The following is a 23,698-nucleotide window of genomic DNA, read 5'->3' as shown; positions in this document are numbered from 1 at the left end:
ATATCAAGTGTGAAATTGGGATGGGGGAGTAATAGGCACCTATATAAAACACAGCCTCAAATATCAGGACTGTCCCTATAAAATCAGGACATCTGGTCACCCTACATGTTCGGGAAGAGGGAGACAGAACAGAATGTCTTTGAGAACAGCATCCTCCGATGTGTATTTCACAAAAGCTAAGACATGTGCATCACAATCCTCTGTGCTCACATCAACTGGAAGAGCAAAAGCACCCATGTTTTTCAGATGCTCTACCAGTGCCTTTTCCTGATCTGCTGCTGTCATCCAATCCTTCACTTCACTGTGCTGTTGGAAGGTGGTCAGGCTTTGAGTTTGTTTGCCTCAGTTTCCTCACACATTGTCTTCACCGTATCGATTGCAGCTGAAAAAATTGAAGTCTCTCCAGTTGTGTGAAACTTTTTGGCCTGTGCGATGAGGCATCACCTCACATGATGCCTTTTAAGAGTGGGCAGAGATGGACATGGATCTCTTGACATGAAAGTTCTTTGCAGTGCTGGAAAAACGACCTTGGTTTGCCTTATGAAGGGTTTCCAAGTGGTGTTTAAGATTATTAGGCTTCATGCTTTCACTAGATAACAGTAGGACATGGCAGGCATTTGGGCCTTTCTTCATTCTTGACAAAAACACTGGTGCAGCCGTACTCAAAGAAAGCCTTGTCATGTTTGTTAGCGCGTGTCTTACATTCTTGTTCTTATTCCTAACTGCATGACTAGACTCACTGCTGGAGGCTGAAGCAACCACTCTGTGAAAAAATGAGTCCAGGTTGCCTTTTGGCACAAATCAGGAGGAGGAATTCACTGTTAAACAAGTGAGGCCAGGACGGAGGAAGGCCCTGGGTGGTGATACCAGGGCAGCACAGAGACATTGATCTGCAATGATTCTTTGTCCTCAAGTGCCAACAGAGCACTCAGGATGGCATAAAAGTAGATATGGGCCCTGGCTTAATGAGCTTCCAAACCACTGCAGGTTCCCATCTCAGAAAAGGCCCCACAGGCTCCTACCGGCTGATGCAGAGCGGGGGCTCTGTTGGCCTGGCTGCTCCCCACAGATAAGGATCTTTTGGATTCAGGTCATCTTGCACAGCCAGATGGTGCAAATGGCAAAATGGCGTCTGCACAGCCACCTCCACCCAGCCAACGGGTCTGAACCTGCTCCACAAAGGCTGCGCCTGGAGGCCGCCATTTTACAAAATGGCAGTCGCTGCACAACATGACTTCGCCTCCTCACACACCTGTGAGGTCACGTGTGAGGAGGCTGCCATTTTGTAGATCAAAATGGCAGCCTCTTAGCGTGGCATTTCTGGAGCAGGTCGGGACACGTTTGGGGGCCAGCGGCATCGTCACATGGGCTGAACCTGGCCCATTGGATCTGCCACCCCATCTGCTGATGGTGCGACCCCATCTAGGGTTGCGACCTAGAGTTTGGGAACTGCTGAGATAATCCCTCACCCGGTATATTTTTTGACATAGTCCCATGGAAATATTTATGACCCACCAGTCCCAATCTTTGTTACTTCACAATTCAAAAGCTAATTGTTTTGTAAACAATTACGGGCTCTCACCCTCAGATAGAACTGAGGAGAACTTCCAAAGCACTTTTTTCATGCAGCAGGAAACATAAAACAACGGCTGTTCTGCAGAAGTTCAATTTTCCCCCCAACTCACAAAGGCTAATGTGAGCATGTTTCTTATTAACTAGGTTTGCCCTCCTCACAGTCCTTGTCTTATTTAAACTGCTAGATTAAGAAGCGTGTGCAAACATAAGCTGGTGACAGGTCATCCCAGTAAAGAGAACCTGGCATCACGTCTCATTGGTCAAAGGGATCTTATCACACAACCTCCCTCCCCCTGGTCGCTCAAGCTCACTGAACTGGCGGGTACAAAAACATCCCATCCAAAGTCCTGCTGTTGGACTCTGCCAGTGCCTTTGTCCGCAATGGGGACTCTCTGGCATTTCAGACAGCTGAAGACGACGCTGGTGTCAGAGTTCCACCTCTGGTGTAAATTACAGGCAACAGCTGCAGCTGGGAAGCCGTTACCTAGGATCTATGTGACCAGGAAGATTCCACTGGATGGGATGAAGATCCTGAGCCAGTCAGGGCTGTGAGTATTCCTTTTAGTTCAACCGCCTCCCGTGAGAAGAAAAAAGGCAGAGCAAAGCCCACCCCCTCACACCGTTGTAAAACAGAAGCAGCTTCACTGCAGTCTGGGAAGTAAGAATAGTGTAAAGCTGCAGTAATGGAGGGGAGCCCCTGCCCGCGAATGTTAATGTCTCTTAAGTCAGTCCAGCTATGTTTAATGTGGACTGTAGCACTGAGTGAATCATTAACTTCCAGGAAAGCAGAAGGCACTAGCTTTCCAACAGTTCCCTGGTGCATTTCTCGAATGCCTGAGGTTATGTCACCCCTTCGTCTGACTCCACTAACTCAGAGGTAGACTCTGAGGCTGAAATCCTGGCCCAGTGAAGTCAGTGAAAGTCTTTCACCCCAGGGGAAGTGAAAAGTTGTTTGACATCCATGGAGTCATTTCAAAGCCTATACACGTGTGCTGGGCTCTCTCACCAGAAAGCTGCTGTTTGGGTTTGATACAACTGGAATTACAAAATTCATAGTGCAAGGGACTGCAGCAATGAGGCGATTGTGAACTCCTTTTGCCTTGCCAATGATTCACCTGTATTGTAAAGCCACTATTCTAAGTGCCATCCTGCCCCGGAAAGCCAGGGAAACTTTACCATAGTCTGTAACTCTGTGGATGTGGGGAAAGCGGTGGACGTGATATACCTTGACTTTAGCAAAGCTTTGGAGGGTCTCCCACAGTATTCTTATCAGCAAGTTACAGAAGTATGGGTTGGATGAATGGACTATAATATGGATAGAAAGCTGGCTAGATCATCAGGCTCATTGGGTAGTGATCAAGGGCTCCATGTCTAGCTGGCAGCCGGTCACAAGCGGAGTGCCCCAGGGGTCGGTGCTGGGGCCAGTTTTGTTTAACATCTTCAGTAATGATCTGGAGGATGCAGTGGATTGCACCCTCAGCAAGTTTGTGGATGACACTAAGCTGGGGGGAGGGGTAGATAGGCTGGAGGGTAGGGATAGGATACAGAGAGACCTAGACAAATTGGAGGATTGGGCCAAAAGAAATCTGATGAGGTTCAACAAGGACAAGTGCAGAGTCCTGCATTTAGGACGGAAGAATTCCATGCACAGCTACAGACTGGGGACCGACGGGCTAGGCAGCAGTTCTGCAGAAAAGGACCTGAGGGTTAGAGTGGATAAGAAGCTAGATATGAGTCAGCAGTGTGCCCTTATTGCCAATAAGGCTAATAGCATATTGGGCTGCATTAGTAGGAGCATTGACAGCAGATGGAAGGGAGTGATTATTCCCCTCTATTCAGCACTAGTGAGACCACATCTGGAGTACCGTGTCCAGTTTTGGGTCCGCCCCTTTTAGGAAGGATGTGGACAAATTGGAGAGAGAGTCCAGGGGAGGGCAAGAAAAATGATTAGGGGTCTGGAGCACAGGACTTATGAGGAGAGGCTGAGGGAACTAGGCTTGTTTAGTCTGCAGAAGAGAAGAGTGAGGGGGGATTCGATAGCAGCCTTCAACTACCTGAAGGAGAGTTACAGGGAGGATGGAGCTAGGCTGTTCTCAGTGGCGGTGGATGACAGAACAAGGAGCAACGGTCTCAAGTTACAGTGGGGGAGGTCTAGGTTGGACATTAGGAAAAGCTTTTTCACTAGGAGGGTGGTAAAGCACTGGAATGGGTTACCTAGGGAGGTGGTGGAATCTCCATCCTTAGAGGTTTTCAAGGCCCAGCTTGCCAAAGCCCTGGCTGGGATGGTTTAGTTGGGGTTGGTCCTGCTTTGAGCAGGGGGTTGGACTAGATACCGCCTGAGGTCCCTTCCAACCCTCATCTTCTATGATTCTATGAACAGTAGCCTTTAATCAGGGTGGCTTCTGGAATTGACAGACATCCCAAAACATGCGATTGCTGTGTTTTTATTAGATTTGCCGAGGTAAACAGTACAAAAATATAAGATTTCAATAAAATTCCTTACATTTAAGCCAATGAAAGGCTAAGGCATTTATAAAGCTCTTTTCAGCAACAATGACACTTTACAATATAAAAATCTGACAGTGTTCCAAATTATTGCAAATATAATTTTAATATTCTAACCAAATATACATTTCATGCCCAGAACCAACAGTAACCTGACTTTACACAATAAATCTCTGGGAAAAAATTAGATATTGTTGGATTTTCTAAAACAAAATATTGAGCTTTGAGAAGCCAATTGAAATGAGGGCAGAGAAAATAGCGAGTCTTAATTAAAGAGAGTGTGATCCAAGTGGGAATTAGATACTGAATGGATGAATGGGTTGAGTGCCTAATAGATGAAAGTTAAATAATACAACAGTCAAGTTCAGAACTCTGTCCAGTTACTCAACCTTCAGTGGTGTCAAAACCCAGAAGGCCATGAGTGGTGACTGGGTAATGGATCGACCTGTCCTGGGGCCAGATCAGCATGGGGCACAAAGAAATAAAAAACCAGCTCGGAGGGTAGACGTTGCAGCCTTGCATGGTGGCAGAAAGCATTGTCTATGCAAAACGTGAGTGGAATGTGGAAATCCAAGCGGGCTGGAATTTTTGAGTTACAAAAATCAGCGGTGGGAAGGGGACAGAAATCTTTTTTTTTTTTTTTTCCTGAGCTGCTCAAAGTGTTTTGAAAATTTGAAGTTTTAAACTTTTTTTAATTACATTTTTTTTTAAATTGGAAAAAAATCACCATTTGTTGACCAACTCTGTTGGAAATAGACCCGGTGAGCTATTTAATGAATCTGAACAAGTGCATTTATAACTGAAACTTGGTGAGATGATTCTGACAACTGAAGTGGTTCCGGCTATGGGTACAGTCTACATGGAGCTAGAATGGGAAAGAGAAAGAGAGAACTCACTGCACAATTCAACAATGAACAGGTTAGCAGTAAAGGGGGTATTTTCAGGAGTGCCTAAGTGAGTTAGGTACACAAGTCCCATTGAAAGTCCCTGGCATTTGTGTTCCTAACTCACTCAGGTGTTCGTGGAAATCCCATCCTAAATATTTTGGATAGGAACAGAAAATATCATAGGAGAGGCTGCAGTGAGCATTTGCTACAGACCTCAAACCTCACCTTTTGGGGCTTTAAATGGCATAATGCCATTGACGTCAGTGGAGCTATATGACAAGATCTGCCCGTGGGTTTTCTCTGTTAATACTCTACCCAGGAGGGACTTTAACTACCTGCCATACAAAGAGATTCTTCACTTATCCGGAAAATAAGGGACAAGAAGTGGCCGATGTGGCTTCATGGATGACTGTTTTAAAGGTGTGCAAGTAGAAAAGAAGCTACCCTAGCAATGGAGAAGGAGGGGAGAGCCAAATAAACCTAGATAGGAGAGGCAGGGCCAGTGATGGGGCTCTGGTCCACAGGAAGAGAATTGAAGAGAGTCAAATGGAAAGAAAAGGGATGCACTCTGAGGCTGTGTCTTCACTAGAAAAAAGGTGCATGCTTCTCTTGTATTAGCTAACTCGTGGTAAAATTCAAATGAAGACAGCGTTTGCACTTTTCACATGAGTGAGCAGGTTTACTCAAAGACTAGATTCCCCCATCGCTTTTAACTTGACCTGCTAACATGTGAAAACTACAACCTGCCTTGCCTTCACTAGGATTTTCCTCGAGTTAGCTAACTCGAGATAAGAACACATCTTTTTTCCCCTTGTGAAGACAAGGCTGAGGGAGGTAGAGTAGAAAACAGGTTGAAAAACATTCTCCCCCCCCCCCCTTTGGAATATTTCGGCCTTTCGTCAAAAAAGAAAACTGAAAAATTTTAGGTTACCTACAAAAAAGCCTGAAGTTTTTGAGGAAAGCAGAAACTTTCTGGGAAAGTTTAAATTTGTCAAAACCCCAATTTTCCATCCCCCCAATATTTTTATGGAAGTTTTTCAGCCAGGTATGGGAAAAGGTTGAAAAAGTGGAAGTAGTAAATAGGTCACTAGAAACCTCATTAACGGTGCTGATGAAAAAAACATCATTAGAATTCCAAATCCACCCCAAATCTGAATGAATTTTAGTGCTAGCTGGACCCTTGAATGTCCCACCAGACCCATGAGTGTTCGGTGGAGTCACGAGCAACTGCACATTAGACCTTATAGGCTGCTACTGCGCTTGCTATTTAGAGCATCAGTGGGTCTAGGGCGGGAGGGAGAGTATTTCTGTGTCTTGCTGACTAGTGAGGAGTTCAGACCGTTTCCTGACCCATCCTAAGACAATGACTGCATAGCGGTGGCCCTACCCAGCACTCTGAAGAAAGCAGCTGAGGTGCCTCAGAAGATCTCAGAGGGAGAGTCAGGTTGAAATCATGTGACTCCCTTCCCTCCGCACACACCAGATGAGAGCGAAGGTAAATGGGAAGGCGTCCTGGGGAAAGAACGTGTGAAAACTTGAACCTCCAAGTAACCATGCACATTTGGCCCGTTGTCCCCCCTTTGAACTGATTTGACAGGGTTGAGTTTGTGCGACCCACACAAGGGGCAACCTAGAGAATTGTCCCGCCCCAGTTGGCACTAGGCAGCTATCTCTGCAGCAGCTCCGGATTGTAATCGATATTGAAGGCCGTCCCATTGGAACGAGCAATATGTGTGATGAAACTTCAATAGCCACTAGCCCCCAGTACAACGCTTCTCATCCTGCCACAGAGGATCTCTGTGGTTTATTGTTACTATCATTATTTGATAACGTTTGGGTAAATGAAGCAATTCTGTATCATTCCTGAAAGCAAGATCCTCGCTGCGCTGACAGGACAAGCATAATAAGGGCAGGCACTGTGCCATCGCAAACACACAGCCTCTGCCAGCACTCTGCAGACCTGACCTGGCTGTAAAGCTGCCCCCTTCCGACCAGGTGCCAGCCGGCTTTGATTCCTCCTATGGAGGAGAGAGCCATTTCAACCCCACGCCAAGCAGATGAAGGGACGTCTGAAAAGGAATATATTCACTGCTGGGAGAGCTGAGCAAAGATTTTCCAGTGAACACATTTTCTCCTAGGAAAACAAAGTTTTCTCAAAATGTATTTTTTTGCAGAAAAAAGAGTTGTTAGATTATATTTTTCATAATGAAATATTATGGGGAAAGAACCACAATTTTTCACAGGCACACACAGGCACTACCTCTTTTCCGCCTAACAAAAGTTGGAAAGAAACCCTGCTTTTTCATGCCATTTTACTGTTATAATTAAAAATTAGTGAGTGTGAAAAGGATTTCCTAGCCCCCTTTTTTTCCCATTGGAACAGGGGGGGGTCAAAAGGAGAAAAACTGCTGGGGGGGACCCAAAAAGCTTTTAAAAAACGGAATATTGGAGGGTTTAATAAACAGAAGTTTTTTGAAGCCGAATACGTTTTCTTCATTTGTAAAGGTTCCCACAGGAAATTAGAATTCTTTTAGTTAAAAAAAAAAATGGATAAGGATTTTTTCCTCTGCAAATCCACTGCAAATCCTATAGAAACCAGTAGAGAGGCTCCCAGTTACTTCAATGCGTGCTAGCCTATATATGGAAACAGCGAGGACCAGTTCAATGGATTCGCAGCCTAGGAGGGCTGGACTAATTGGGGCCAGGTGACAGCCTGAGACACCTGGGCCTCTGAAAAGGGCTGAGAAAAGACAGCTGGGTAGAGGAATTGTGGGGGGAGAGGGGTTGTGGAGGGCCTGGAAGGACTCCAGGGAACGCGCCTTAGAATCAGCGCTCTGCCCCAAAGTGGGGAAGATGGATGGGCAGCCTGGAGGGACTGAGGCTGTGCGGGGACTCCAGGAAAGCAGCCTGGGGACCAGACACTATCCCAGTGTGAGACAGACTTCAATGGGGCCCCGAGGGTGGGCTAAGGGGGAGCCCCAGCGAAAGAACTCTTTGTTTGGACATTTGAGAGGGACCCCAGCAGAAGGCTGAGCCACACGGCTTTGGGAGAGACGGGCACCTGGCTGAAGGGAAACTGAGGCAGGGCGTGCCGGCAGGAACTGCTACAAGGCCGGCATGCCCTGCTGTGACGTGTGATTCCCCTCGTGCGGGGCCTGGGGGAAAGGAAAGTTTGGCACAATTCACTGGCAGAGATTCCTCCCTGCAGGCCTTCCCCACAGCACTGCAGCGCTGGGGTGGTTTGCTAGGGCCACCAGGCTCGGCAGACTCCTTGCGTGCCGTGCTAATACGTGAATGGGGCAGTCTGCAGGGCCTCCTGCAGCTTGCACGGCCTTGGTTGCTAAAGGTCCCGTAGTGCCATCACTAGCGAGGCGGCAGATGGCCAGCCGGGGCGAACTAAAGCCTTTGCCCACCTCACCTCTGCGGGATCCTGGTTTTAAGCGGGCGCAGCCTTGGAATGACACCAGCCCTAAGGATGACGGAGCGGAGTGACGCATTGGGCTGTAGATCTTCAATAGTGTTTTGAACATGCACTGCCCCTCAGAGACGCACATTCCTGCAGCCTCCTGTGCACAGAACAGGGCGCTTCCTTCTCTGTTTAGTACAAATCGCTGCCTTTGTCAAACAAGGAGTTAATCAGTCACTTCACTGGGCCTGTTTAATTTGCTGGCTGGAAACAAAAGTAAGGCCAGACTCAAACCGTGAGTATCCACCATGAGATCACGCCGCTCAAATCTAACAAGGATGGCAGCTTGTGGTTCTATGTTTGTGCTGCACCTAGCACAGCGGAGTCCTGGGCCCGGGCGAGAGCTCCTGGCACCCCTGCGATATACGTTTGTTAAGTGATTTCTTTGGTTATGCCCATCCCTTTGGTCTGATTATGAAATTTCTCCCAGTAGAGTTTTAAGGGTCTAAAAAATAAACAAACAAACACACGGTCATTAGCTCTTTGAAAAAGGAAAATTAAAATACTGCTCCAACTGCCCAAAGATTTTGGTTGCAACTAACTAATTACAAAATCCCAGTGTACGCCTTAAGAAGGATTAAATAAACTGGGCTAGTTAAAATCCCTAATGGAGAAAATGCGTTGTTTTCTCCCCTGCAGGAAACCTTAGAATTCTTAGACTCTTACTGCAAGATTATTTTTGTACAACTGCCTAAATACACGGGTTTGCGCTCCAGTGAGCACAGCCTGGTTAATAGGCTCCGGAATGTCACGAAACCCGAAACAAGGGTGGCAGATTTTCAATCCGTGTGTGAAATCTCTGGCAGTGCTAACTGCAGAAGGAGAAGAATCGCTGCTGCGAGTCGTGTTTGATGCTGCAGGTGCCTGAGCAATGCAAAACCCAGACAGCTGACAGGAACTAAACCCTCACCACAAAACGAAATTCAAAACTGGCCTCCGGTTGGGCCAGCGACCTAGCCAGGAGGGGGATATTCTTCTGCCTAGGTTTTGCAGTCTTGCTTTTACAGCTGGAGGGGTCTTAGAGCATTGCAAGGATTAAGAGCCTAATTCATCCCTGCGGTGAGTCACACTAAGAATGAATGTGGCCTCTGAGATGGAGAGTAGATCTCGATTCATGTACCAATTAAACACAACACAGGAATTCCCAAGGCAGCGAGCAGCAGACTGGGCATCCTGTGATGTGAATGCTAGTCCCAGCTCCAGCGTGGCTCACTGGGTAACCTGTGGAAGAGCCCACCAAACCAAATTCTTTGCTTCTTAGCGGAGGAGAGCTTTCACTGACTTCAGAGCAGCTGGCCCAGTGCAGGGGGTGTGGAGCAAAAAGCACTGGCTCCCTCTTGAGCACATTGGGATCCTTTGCTGGTTTAATGACCGCAGCATTTGACCTCCACTCTCTCTGTGCCTTAGTTTCATCATCTATAACAGTGCTTCTCAACCTTTTTGATAGCAGGATCTGGCTTCCTATGCTGTGTCAAGGAGATCTCAGGCTTCCTCTACTGTGTCAGGGAGATCTCAGGGACCGGTGCTGGTCCATGGACCGGCCGTTGAGGAACAGTGATCTATAAAACGAGGCTAATACCAACGCACCTTTGCACGGCGTTCTGAGCTGCTCCATTCAAAGACACTGCCTAGCACAGATTAGGTTATATCAGGTGTATGCACACGCCATCCCGGTGTGTTCAACAGCACCCCGAGAATGGAGGGATGGGTGGATGAGTAGCTGGGTAGGAAAGTGTTGGCAATAAAAAAAAAATCTGTGCACGATATTAAAATTCTGCATATTTTATTTATCAGTAAATAAGTGTGGAGGCTGCAGTGGGGCAGTGGAGAGCTCAGGCCACCGGCTGCATGGAGGTGGGGGAGCACCCAGCAGCCCCTCTCCCCCTCCCTAGGACAGGGACTCAGTGGTGAGGTTGCACCCGACCCTGACACAGCGCAAGATGTAGGCCAGAAACACCCCGGGGCTCTGCACCAGGTGCACCAGCTGTGGGCAGGCAGGCTCAGCCCAGCAGGATCCTACTGTGGAGGGGCTTAGTGTGGGAGGATCCAGGTGTGGGGTGAGAGGTTCTCTGTGGGACCATCAGGTGGCTCAGGGTGGACCTGGGTGCACAGGGGCTCATTGGGGGGTTCCGGGAGCAGGGGCAATAGGGATCTGCAGGGGGGCCAGGTGAAGGGGGCTGGGCTCAGTGGGGGGGAGTGTGGGGGGGGGTCTGGATGCTGGGGAAGTGGGGTTTAGTGGGGTGGAGATTAGGGTGCAGCTGGTTGGGGCTCAGTGGGGTGTGGAGCCGGCACGGAGGGCTCATGAGGGTTGTCCAGCTGCAGGGAGGGTGGGGGTTTGAATGTGTGGGACTCAGTGGGGGTGTTCTGGGTGCAAAGGGAAGCTGCAAGAGTGGACGTGTCATTTCAGGCTCCTGGAGCAGCCGGCACAGAGGTAAATTGCTGCAAGGGAAGGGGGCTGGGGATGCCCCACTGGTGGCTTCTTTGTCATTGTCATGCAAGATTTGACACCAGACACTGCCGTGGTAACGGTAGCTCTTCTGAAATGGCCTCATTTGCAGATTAGGCGTATGATAAATCTAGACTTCTAATTTTAATAGTTCTCTTCGTTTTCTGATCCTCTTTGGGGGACAAGATATTGCTTTCCCTGAAAAAATTAGTCACAAAATAGCTCACCCTGAACAGCTACTTAGCACTTCTGGGACACGTTCTCCTTTCTACAGGGCTCCATCGTAACGTGGCACAGAGCTCAGTGTTCCAACAGCAGGCGCGAGAACGGGCTGTGTCTCAGAGCCATTGCTTCTCCCCTGCCATCCCCTTGGTCTGGGATGTTCTAGAGTAACGTCACCTCGCCTTACCCTCTCCCACCCACGGGCCCAGCCAGCTCAGCTTCGCTGACTGGCAAACGAGGTGAATAGCCGGATCTCCTCTCAGTCCCTGCTCCCTCCATCCGCTTGCTCACGGGGATAGTTTTGGGAGATTCGCCTCTGCTGTCCCCAGACATGGTCTGGCATTGCAATCTGCGTGTGGGCTGCGGGGCGGGCACAGGAGCTTTGCTGCCTGGTAAGGGCTGTAGCAAACTAGCCCTACGTGCTTTGCAAGCCTGACTCTGCTGCGTTTCCTCTTGCAGCTGTAACATTGAGCAGTGGGATTCAGATGAGCCCGTGCCACGCTGGGAACTCCTGAAGAAGGTGGCTGGGATTCGAGGCTTGTATTGCCTCCTCACAGACAAGATAGATGCTGAAGTGCTGGACGCGGCAGGTAGGGCACTGAATGCTGCAGAAGTCCTTGCAAATTGCCAGTATGGCAGGAGCCGGGACGAATGAGATGCCCCTAAACTAGCAGGTGTTTGAGTCCATCATGCTGGTGTGTCCCCATTTGACATCATTTATGGGTGGGCATGGAGGCCTCAGCAACTGAAATGGTCTTTGAAGGGGCCCTTCTGCTTCCCCGTACGTACAGCTAAAGCAGCGTCTACACTGGAATCAGTCCATGAGGAAGGTTTCCATGTGACTGTCTTTCTGGGTGGCCGTTTCCCTGATTTTAAATTATGGTTCTGCTGCACCCTGCTATTTGGCTGGGTAGCCGGGGCTCTGGGTTAGAAAGCAATGATTTTTAAAATCATTTCAAGAAGGAAGGATCCTGCTGCAATCCAATGCTGCGAGCTAAAGGCATCCACTCATTAGCAAGTAGTGGTAGTAGGCTTTTATCCTCCGTTGCAAGACTCTCTGATGCAGCTCACACTCTGAGGAGAGCTGTGTAGGGGGAACGTGAGAAAGCATGGTGAGACCATGGTGTGGAGTGGGGGCGGAGAGGGTGTGATGGGGCTAAGGTAAGCACCCATGCCCTGGCCAGCGGTAGCTGCTATGGTAGCTATTTCCAGGAGGAGTAACAGAAGTGACAGAATCAGAGCATAATAGAACTATAAGGCTGGCAGGGTCCTCGGGAAGTCATCAAGTCCAGCCCTTACACTGAGGCAGGACCATGTAAACCTAGACAACCCCTGGCAGGTGTTTGTCTGACCTGTTCTTAAAAACCTCCCATGATGTGGGATTTCCGCACCCTTCAGAGTTTCTCACTTCTAGCAGAAAGTGTTTTCTGATATTTAACCTACATCTCCCTTGCTGCAGATGAAGCCTGTTTCTTCTTGTCCTACCTTCGATGGACAGGGAGAACAACTGATCACCGTCCCCTCTATAACAGCCCTGAACCCTGTTCTCAGGACTCAGAACTGTGCAGATCTGGCGTAGCAATCCCCGGGCACGGAGCTGGGGCTGCCAAGGGGGTTACCCAATCAAGCAAGGGTTGGATGTGAATTTCAGTCCGTTTGTTCTCCCCTCCAACGACAGGGCCCAACCTGCAGGTGGTCAGCACGATGTCCGTGGGCTATGACCATGTGTCTCTGGAGGAGCTGAAGAAGAGGTAAAAAACGTGCTGCTGCTCTTCAGTCACAAGCCGTACAAATGCGAGGGTCACTCCGACCCTGTCTCCACAATTACAGCGTTAGGCGCCCGGGGCACTCCACCACGCTTATACACCGGGCCAAAGCAGACATCACAGAAACCACCTCCCTTAGAACTAGCCCCTGTCACCATCCCCACTCTTCCTGGCCGTGTCGGCAAGACAGCCAAGGAGGGCCTGGGCTTGGAGGCTGTGGTACCCTCACACCTCCACCTTCCACAAGGAGCCATACGTTTGTTTTAGACGCGAAAGCAATACTCAGCGTCTGCGTGAATAGTGCCCCGCCCTGCAGGCGGTGCAGGGATGCGCGCGCACAAATGAACTGTGAGTCGGAGCTGCACAGAACCTGCTGTGCCCCACGCTCGTCCTGCCTCCTGCCTACCCTGCTTGCAAACCCTAGACTCACCTTTTCCCCTGCCGTGATGCCAACCGCCAAGCGCCTCAAGCGGCTCTCGTAGGCTTCTTTTAAGGCAGCTGCAAAGTTCCCCGGAAACACACAATTCCTGAAACAGAGTCAATAGATGCCTCCCCCCAGCGCTGGGTGATATTTAAACCCTGAAATCTCCCACTCTGTTGGAATGGATAGGTAGGCCTCAATTTTCAGAAGCAGCTAATGGTTTTGAGTATCTAGCTTGACACCTTAGAGGGGACCAGTTCTCAGGAAGTGTTGAGCACCCGCCCGCTGATAATCTGGCCCCTTTGAGATGTCCCAAAACTGGGCTGACAATTAAAAAAAAATGATAGCAAAATTTGGCTCAATGGCAGTCCAGCTGTAATGCTCAAAGTTCACCAAAGTAGTTTTGTAGAGGCTCAATTACTTTCAGTGAGTTTCCAGGCCATAATGAAACCCTAGCCCGATGTGCTGGGTTTTCCTAATGAACGTTTGCCCGGCTCTAAACATGGTTTCGATCCAAGACCTTCCTGTGCGTCTAGAGAAAAATATATTTCTGAGGACATGTGGCATAACCTTCCCACCCTAATGGCCTCAGAACAGTGCCAGTGGATCGCTAATACCGTGAGTAGACTCCAGCAATGTAACGGTGTATCCAGTCAGGTGATATCTGTGCTTTTTGATGCAGAGGAATCCGATTGGGGTACACACCAGACGTACTGACTGAAGCAGTTGCTGAACTCACAGTTGCTCTTCTTCTGGCGACATCCCGTCGACTGTTAGAAGCTGTGGATGAAGCTAAGAAGTAATTTTTTTTTTTTGGTCTTTCTTTATTCAAACTACCTAGTGAAAACTGTTCATGTCCGTCTGTCGGCAGGAAGTGAGAGACCAAAGTGTTGGTGAGTAAATAACCAAACAATGGGGACCTGAACAAGTATTTTAGGAGCATAGTCTCATCTCAGTGGTTAGGATTTTTATAGATGATACTTCATATGTCCTGAGCAGAAAAAATATATTCTATAGGTATGTCTACCCTGCCGCCAGAGGTGGGCATGTAGACGCCCTAGTTAGCGTTGAGCCAGCGAGTTCGAGTAACAACGGCAGTGAAAGCTGCAGCACGCTGGGATTCACAAGAGGGTTGAACGTGTAAATGGAGCACAGGAACAAGACTGTCCAGCGTTTATAATGTGGTGCAGGGTTGCTGTAGCCGTGACAGCCCCAGGATGTTAGCGAGCTAAAGTGGGTGAGGTAATAACTTTTATTGGACCAACTGCTGGTGGTGAGAGAGAGAAGCTTTCCAGACAGACACACAGCTCTTCTTCAGGTCTGTGTAAGCTTGCCTCTCTCTCACCAACAGAAGTTGGTCCAATAAAAGATATTACCTCACCCACCTTGGCTCAGTCAGGGTTAATAATGACTATTCTAAGATTTGTAGGGGATATAAACCATTAGTGCTTCAAAGCAAAAACCAGCCACTAATTAATGAGGGTGAGGATGAAACTTTCCCTGGGGGTAGGTTATCTCATAGCTGCCGGCTATTGGCCTTCTTGCAAATTCTTCCAAATCAGCTCGTGCTGGCCAGTGTAGGAGAGAGGACTACGGGGTTTATTTAAGCCTCGGACTGATCCAGTCTGGTAACTCCTATTAAATGATCAACCGGAGCTACAGAGAAACGTTCCAAAGTGAAGGGAAGCGCTGATGTTGTACGGTGTACGCCTGAAATAGCTTCAAATGTTATTTTAAAGCGGTGGCTGGGGAACCTGGAAACCTCTGTGGATGTGTGGCTACGGTCTGACGGACAGCACCGTGGGGATTCTAGGACTCGGAAGAATAGGTAAGTTGCAAAATCCTTGGAAAGTTTTCTTACAGCATTTCGTACAGAGCTGGCCAAAGTTTTCTGTATTTTGATTTCTTTTGCGAAAAAAAATGAATTGATGAAAAGAGACAACAAAAATCAACCAGAGATAGAGCTGGTCAAAATTTGAGTGTTTTTCAGAAGTGCCAACAATTAAAAAAAAAAAAAAAAAAAAAAAAGGTTAAAAACCCCCCAAAACATAACATTGCTTTTATTTTATATTTCTGTTTTAATATCAATTAATATAAAAAAGTAGATCTGGCCAATGTTGTACAATTTGCCAAATTTTAAAAAATTAGCAAACTTTGCAAAATTCTCCTCCTCCAATGTTTTGGCTGTCTATTGGGCTGGGTATAATTTGTCAAAGTTTGGGAAAGACGAAAGCACGCTGAAAAAACTTTTCATGACTATTTTTCCTTTCAGTTCTAATAAAAACACCGTGAATTGTTTCTATTTTGTAGCTTATGTAATGACGGGCAGATCTAGATGTCAAGTATTGACATTGTATGGGTCTGATAGTCTGCACCTTAAGACCTCATTTATACCTGTGCAATGTCACTGGTGCAAATGAGTGAAGAATCCTTATGTGGCATTCTACACTTCGCATATTTGTAATTAGAGCTTGGCAAAATTTGTTTGGCAAATAATAAATTTGCCCCAGAAAATGCATTTTTTGGGAGGCACTGAAACCACTTAGGAGTTCTGGTCAAATTCAGCAAATAGTTTTAACTAAAAAAAAAGTTGTTTTTTTCCTGAAAAAATGTAAATGGTTCATTCTGGCTATTTTGAAATGAAACTTTTAGGCTTTTTGTTTGAAGCAACATTTCATGTAAAAATTTATCTAATTTTTAAAAAAAGGAGGAGGAGGATTCAAAACATAATAACCCAAAATGAAATGAAAAACTGGTAAAAATTTGTTTCAGGTCAAATAAAATGTTTTGGTCAACCCAAAACTAATTTTTTTCAGGGTTTGTTTTGTTTTGTTCCCACAATGAAAAAACTGAAAAAACTCAGATGTGGTTTGAAACGAACCAATTTTTTTTCAGCCTCCATCCCCAGATCAAAAAAATCAATTATTCACTCTGCTCTGCTTCTAAGTGTCAACATAAAGGGTTGGGCAGTGGAAAATCTTTTAGCCTTCTGTGGCTATTTCAACCGTTGATCTGCTAAAATCCTTCTAAAACCCATTAAATTCCACTTAAGCCCTATTAAATCCACAGGGCTGAATTTTGTCCTCATTGCACAGTGGATAGCAGGTTAGAATTACAATAAAAGTATTTGCTCTATTTGCACATTGGCATGAATTGAATTAGCAGGTGATCAGAACCTCTGAAATTGGGCCACTTTTTAGGTACCTAAATATGGAGTTATGTCCCTAGGTTTAAAAATGTAGCCTCTTTGCCTCAGTTTCCCCATCTGGGCAGCAGACCTAATTCTGTTTGTTAACCTGCCCCATCGGGTTGTCATAAGAATGAGTTAGGGTTTGTAAAGGGCTTGGAAGAAGATAGGCGATTGTTGTTAGGTTTCTTTACCATCACCACATTAAAGTAGGGTTTATGGGGCATAGCTGCCTGCCGTACTGTTTCATAACTGCACTAACCAAACCCAGCTGGTTACTACACAAATCATAGGAGGTGGTCTTTGCAAACGGAACAGACCTAGACCAGGTGTACTTGGGCAGGAAGTTATAGTAGGGGTTCAGTTGTCTCCCGCCAGTCCCACATAAACCTCTCGGCCAATTCGCTGTGCGGCGAGAAAAAGTCCCAGACTGGGACGTGGATGCCTGTTCCTCGTGACAACGTCCCATCTCAACACTGAACTGATTCCCTAGTGCTCAGTAATTCTGGCCCTGCTATTATTCAATGACCTCTCTGCTCAGCAAAGACCTCTTCCCTTGGGAGTGGACTGAAGGGTGGTGTCTGCCGGGGGCCACTGCCGGGGGCTCCGTGGATGGCCTGAGATCCACGCGGATTTTGGGGACCCCCACAGGTTTAGGGAGGTGGACGCCTGCTCTCCACAAAGTGAAGATATAAAGGAAACTCCCCTTAGAGATTCCTGCCCCCTACACACCTGTTCTCCGACAGAGGGGGAGAATTCGCACAGCAGACGAGCAGCGGCAAGGTGGAACTCAGGGCTGTAATTCCCACTTTACAGGAGCAGCTGTCGCAGCGCGGTTAAAGCCGTTTGGAGTCAAGCGATTCCTCTATGCCGACACTGATCCAAGACCTGAAATGGCCACCAAGATCCTGGCCGAGTTTGGTAAGATGGAACCGAGCGTTTTTCAGACCGTGGAGAATCCGACTAGAATCCCACTTCACCAGTGCAAAGCCTGAACTGCCAGAAAGCCTGTTTTCCCAACTACTCTGGGAGAGAGCTTCCTGCCTTGCACATGTATGTGATGTGAAGTGGAGGCTTCAGTTTAGATTAAAAATAGAGACAGCCTGAGGTTCCCCCGGCCACCCTTCCACAATACCCCCATTTAAAAAGCCACGAGGCAGGCCTCACCCTCAAAAAATATGAGATTGTCATAGAAATTGTGAGATTTTAAGAATCGTAAGTGACAGATTCTTTGTATTGGCTTTATGGCTTCTGAGCATGTCAGGGTCACCTTTTCAAGTTTTTCCACAGTCATGAGCTGCTTTTTGTAAAAGATTTTAATGAAAGCTGAGATTCTCATGGAAACCCAGGACTCCAGGAGCTGGGGCTTTAAGAAAGACGCTCAATTTTGTGAGACTTGCAATCAAATCATGGGAGCTGGTGACATCCCTTAAGTCCAGAGAAGCAGTTTAGTTAAAAAGCTTTTCCTTCCTGTTTACCTATCCACATGCCTTTTTGTGTCATTTCCAAGGGGTAGCATGTCACATCAGCAGATTGCAAATTACATGCTTGATTCCAAGCCCAGGGAAGTCACTGAGCATAGATTAATTAAGTGCAACCAGTCACCCCATGGCATATTTTCTCCAGACAATACACACACAAAGAATTTGCCCCCAACTGCTGTGACTGAAGAATCTAAAGCGCTAAAATGGCTCTTTTTGCAATTATACTTTTAACATGTTTCGTTGCTGTAACTTGCTCTGTGCCTTGAGGTGTATCTCCTGACGCCCACACTAGCCATCCTGCCCATTGTCAGCCGGGCATTTCCAGCTGTGTCCTGTGAGCAGCCTCATCTGCTTGGGTTTGTCTTGATTTCTTTTTTTTTATGTTGAGAGCCCACCACTAGACAAAGAGTTGACGTGAAATCTGAATTGGAACCGGGCGTGCACCGAATGCAGGTGGTGAGCGCTGACGTCCAGAGACCTGTAGGCTGTAGAACTCAGGAGATGTCAATAGCTCTGTTTAACTGGACTAACATGCTCCATGTGGAGGAAATTGTTTACATGAATTTACAGTAAACGTAAAATATTTTGAGCCCCTGAGAATATTCCAGACTAGGGACATAGGACCGGAAGGGACCTTCTGGGACATCAAGTCCAGTCCCTGCTATCCCAGGCAACCCCGTCAGATCATCCCATTTACAAACATATCAAGCGCCATCTTAAAACGAGTTCGGTTGTCTTCCTCTCCTCCTCCTATTGGCGGGCTGTTCCAGAAATCTCTTTCCAGGTCAGTCTGTTATCTGTGGACTTTGGTCAACTCAGCGCAAAGAGAAATCCAAGGCTTTTCCCAGTGGCATGTGGGGGGTTGTGTTTTTTAAGCTCTCCCGGCCTTTCTGTTTTATTCTTAATAGTGCCACTGGATGAGTTGGCTCGGCACTCCGACTTCATCGTGGTGTGCTGTGCCCTCACTCCTGAAACGCAGGGCATCTGTGGCAACCGTCTCTTCTCCCTCATGAAGGAAACGGCCATCTTTATCAACACCAGCAGGTGAGGGAGGGTGGGAGGGAAAGGAATGGCTGAGAGCCGGGGCCCAGCAAGATAAACGCCCAGATGTCACACTGGAGAACGTACCCTTCTGAGACAAATCCTTCCAGGATCACAGAGGGAGACAAGATTTAGATTCCCGACTCTAATGGCATCCCAGCGCAATAAAACAAAACCAACTTTAAAGCAATTATTAAAAATAAAAGGCTTACGTTGGTGTAAGCTGACAACACGCAGATGGTGGGAGGTGTATCATGACACAGGAAAATCCCAGCCAGAGGATTCAGTCTCATTAGATAAGCTGATCCCACACATAATACAGTATGAATCACGCTGGAGGACAGAACTGTAAGCCCCTGGCCTCAGAGTTTATTATAAAGCAGCCTTTAAGATCAGACTGCTGTGCACTCCAACCTTATCCATCCCTGTTGTTAAAGCTTTCACCAGATAACCTTATCCCCGTTGTTAAAGCTTTCACCAGATAACTAAGGCTCTTAGCTGCTAGAACAGCGACACAGAGAAGATGCCCAAAAGTTGATAGATACTTTGTTTTTCTTTCCCCAACAGAGGAGGTGTCGTGAACCAGGAAGACCTGTACCAGGCATTGGTCAATGGTCAGATTGCAGCTGCTGGTCTGGATGTCACAACCCCGGAGCCGTTGCCTACAGACCATCCTCTTTTTAAACTTAAAAACTGTGGTGAGTCTGTGTTGGAAGCTGCTACTGTCTCCTGAAGCACAGCGGCTGAAAATGGTGATTTGGGAAGAGTTATCACCTGATTTATAAACTAAGCAGCCTCCGCTTGCCTTGGTTTGCTGTTGTTTTGATGGAACAGTATTCCTTCGGGGAAGGCAGCTGCATAGATATCGAAACGTTTGGATGTAGCGTGTGAATTTTGACACATTTTTGACAGGAGGAAGTTGAAACTAATCATTTAGACTTCTTCATTTCATTTCAATATTGTCAAAATGTTTCATTTCAACAAGGTAAAAATGTTTCATTTTGACTTTATCGTTTCGATCCATTTCCTTGAGACTTTTATATTATATTAATATAATGTAACATCATTATATTACATTTGTAGATCATAATCAATACTATATGTGCTAATTAATATGTTGTGTTCTATTATAGCGTTTTGACAAAATCAAAACAAAATGTTTGGAGGTTTCCAAATTAATGCGTTTGGGAATTTCTGTTCTGTGACAGAATTTCTAAATTTTGATTTTTCATTCCAATTCAGAATGCAACCAAATTTCAGAATGTCAGAATTTCTCACAAAAGGGAAATTCCATTTTTCCAGCCAGTTCTGGGGTTCTTCTCTGTGTGTTTGTTGTCCCAGTGTTCTTTACAATCCTGTGGAGTCTTCGTCTCAGCTAATCCTTTCTGAGAAATAAAAAATAATAGGTCAGACCCTCAGCTGGTGTAAATCAGTAGAGCAGCTGGCAGGGCAGCCTGTGGAGCAGGGGATTGGTGGGGGGGCTGGCAGGGGGGCTGGAATATAGCGGCCGGATAGCAGTGAGAGCAAGGTGCTTTCTTTCCTCCTCCTCCTCCCCCCAACCAGGGTGGGAGGTGAACACTGCAGCTGCGCCTTTAGATTCTGGGTGGGCCCTGATAAGGACAAAACCTGTGAGTGGAGGGCTGTGAAGGGCGAGGCACATTAAAGGAACTTCTTGTGGCTGGACTTAAGAACCTGAAGCAAAAGGAAACTGCCCCACGTGCTGTGGGGTGGGTGCTTTGTTCCTGCCTTTATGCGTGTGCATCCTGCTTGTGACGTTTTCCCAAGTGAATGTCGGGTTACTTTTCCCCGTTTTATTAAAAGTCTCTTTTCTACACTCCATCTCTCTGGTTGCAAAAGAGGAAGTGTTGTCTCTAGAGGCACCTGAAGGGTGGTGGGTGATTGTCCCAGGTTTCTGGGTAGGGGCTCAAGCCGGTTTTGTGTTGCATTGTTGAAAGGAACCCCTAAATATTGAACCCGGCCCTTGCTGCTGCCAACTCCAAGTGGCAGGAGGGTGACACACCTACAGTGATAGCTGCCACCGCTCCTGCTAAAATTCAGGAGGCGAGGGTCTGGCCTTGCAGTGGGACGCAGAACCACGGGACCTGCACAGGACAGGGCGATAGGTCACATTTGACCATTAGCATTTATTGGCCTCGTCGACCCATCTTTCGAGGTGTTGAACTGTGTTTACACTAGGTGCACAGTCACGTCTAAAAGCACTGGCCAGCATGGTGTCAAACATGACCTGTTTCCTTAGTTGAGGCCGGGCCGTGGCTGCCAATTTAAAACCGACCCAGACTGGCAGTCATTACCCCATGGTGACAGATAGGTAGCATGTGCAGGATGAGTGTGATGGCTTTGCCATGTCCAGGGGACAGAGGTTCACATCGTACCAAGCCCCCACCGTAACTAACTCAGATTGTCAGCTTATTGGGTCAGGGACTGTCTTTTGTCCTGTGTTTGTACAGCACCTAGCACAGTGGGGCCCTGGTCTACCGCTGGGCTTCTGGGCACTACAGTAATGCGACTAATAACAATTAGCAGTAGTTTGCACCTTCGCTGGTAGTTCCAGACGTGAGCGCGAAAGTGGGCTGGGCCCTGGAACTCACTCCATCCTCTCCCCATCTGAGGAGGGGCCCTTTCCTGGCATGGCAGGAGCTAAATGGAGGAATACATTCTCCTAGGCCGCCACTTTCCACGGGCATTAAAAAGAAACACACACGTCATCTCCTTCCTCTGCACGGCCCCCCCAGGAACCAGGCTCACGTGCAGCCCCACCTGCGCGTGTGCCTGCCTGCGACACAGGGACATCCCTGTGCATCTTACGCCAGCTGTCTGCTCACTGTGCCTGCTCTGTGCTTGTCAGCCAGCAGGCGATTGACATTTATAAGAATCCGGCAGGATTTGACTAAAACATCATCTTAACTTTAAAAATCCTCTTAAAACCCTGCCGGATTCTTGTAAATTTCCATCCCCTGCCAGAACGGAGCAGGCAAGCAGAGCGGAGGGTGGGTGTGACTTGCATGCAGACACCACATAGCTGGTAGGTCTCGGCTTAGGCCAGCCATATCTGACAATGCCCTTTCAGTCCGCAGGGCTTGCGGCCCCCGTAGTAAATCCGGCTAAGTTACAAGGGGCGAAAAGGGCCCAATTCCTCACCTATGGCAAACAGTCTGTTCTTCCCCCGCCTTACATTGATGTAACAGGATCCTGGCCTGTTGAATTCCCCTGCAAGGTGCAGGACGATCCAGAATCAGTGGAAGCCTGGTGTCTTCAATGGGCTTTGTCTCAGGAACTCAGCGCTGTCTATCCCGGGAGCCAATAGTCTCCCACGGCTAGTGCAAATGCTTTCGGAGGATGTGGGCACAGCGCGTGATGAACGCTGCTGAGAGGGTGACGTTCAGAGAGGGGCGGGGCAATTTGCTTGCTAGGGCAGGCCTCGGCACAAGAAATGATCTCTCTCGACTTTGTCTCCTTTCTGTTTGCAGTTATTCTCCCCCACATCGCCAGCGCGACGGTCGCGACCCGAAATAGCATGGCCGCCTTAGCTGCCAGCAATTTACTGGCAGGCCTTCAGGGGAAAGCGATGGGCCAGGAGGTGCCACTCTGAGCGGGACGCAAAGCACAGACCGAGCAAACAAGCCGCTCGCCTGCATGAAGGCAGCCTGCCGTCAGTGGGAGCTGTTTGCGCGCCGGAGGTCCCATGACATGCTCTGTGAGTGGGGGGGGGCCTAGCCCCTCTAGCTTTATGTTCATTTCCCTTTTGTTTCAGTGGCGAGCTGTCGAACCAGCTGCAAGATGAGCGCACCCTGGTTTTCTTAACCGAGAGAAAGAATAGGCCAGTTCTCCTGGTGTCTCAGATAGACCGTGTCCAACTCCTGGGAGTCAGGAGCCCGCCTCCCCGCTCCACCAACGTGCTACTGCTCAGCGTATGTATTACACGGTGCGCCCTGTCCCCCCCCCAGCGCTCGGTGCTGCTGGGGAGTCTACAGACACTCACCCTGACAGTAGCAGCGGTTTTACCGCTAGTGTTCTGCTCATTGCTGGTCGTGAATGTCACCAAGAGATAAGCAATCGTTTTCAAATGTGACCTTTTTTCTTAACGCCAACTTGGCATTTGCTAAGGGGGAGAGGGTTCATTAAAACTGTCTGTAGCCTTATTGTGCGCTATACAATCAGCAGGGAAGATCTCTAGCAAATTTGCATTTTTAGAATGGGCACATTCCCAGAAATAAAACGTATAACATTTTTATCAGCCTTGGCACTTTTTTTTTTTCCCTTTTAGTTTAATTTTCTTTGTGAATTCAGATTACGTTCTCCTTGTTATGCTGGCGCCTCTGAAAGCTACTGCCCATTAATGACATGAAAAGACCTTTCCATTCCTACGGCATCAAAAAAGATGGCTGTCAAACTTCGAAAGTTTTGATGTTCTTAATGAACCAAAATGAAATCTTTATATCCATCTCTTGTATTCTCTTCCTCGTATCTTAGTGTCTTATTTCAGTGCAGTATGTTACATCTGCTGCTTTGAGTAAGATTCTCAAGGGCTTTATTTTTCTTCTGAAATTCAGTGCTTCATTTTAGTGTCATGCAACATGCTTCACTTATCCCTAGTCATTACGTGTATTTTCTCGGTTGCTGCATATTTCTTTTACTGACAGTAGATGTGATTCATTATACTCTGATTAGAAATTATTA

The 23,698-nt window shown here is 47.6% G+C and overlaps 1 protein-coding gene across 1 annotated transcript; it reads left to right on the top strand.

Moving 5' to 3' along the window:
* Nucleotides 1–1,946: 1,946 nt before the first annotated feature.
* On the top strand, nt 1,947–23,233 carry LOC137156483 (glyoxylate reductase/hydroxypyruvate reductase-like). Its single transcript, XM_067553356.1, has 9 exons — nt 1,947–2,123; nt 11,561–11,691; nt 12,780–12,852; nt 13,971–14,087; nt 15,028–15,116; nt 17,292–17,396; nt 18,868–19,003; nt 19,568–19,698; nt 22,489–23,233. The coding sequence occupies exons 1-9, from the start codon at nt 1,957–1,959 to the stop codon at nt 22,608–22,610; spliced, it is 1,071 nt and encodes a 356-aa protein (XP_067409457.1). The 5' UTR covers nt 1,947–1,956; the 3' UTR covers nt 22,611–23,233.
* Nucleotides 23,234–23,698: the final 465 nt, after the last annotated feature.

The sequence above is a fragment of the Emydura macquarii genome, unplaced genomic scaffold, assembly GCF_026122565.2.
Source record: "Emydura macquarii macquarii isolate MOO-44397 ecotype Brisbane River unplaced genomic scaffold, CSIRO-AGI_Emac_v2 contig_1451, whole genome shotgun sequence".
Classification (NCBI taxonomy): Eukaryota; Metazoa; Chordata; order Testudines; family Chelidae; genus Emydura; species Emydura macquarii.
Note: the sequence above shows the minus strand (reverse complement) of the source record. Positions and strands in the feature narration are given on the sequence as shown.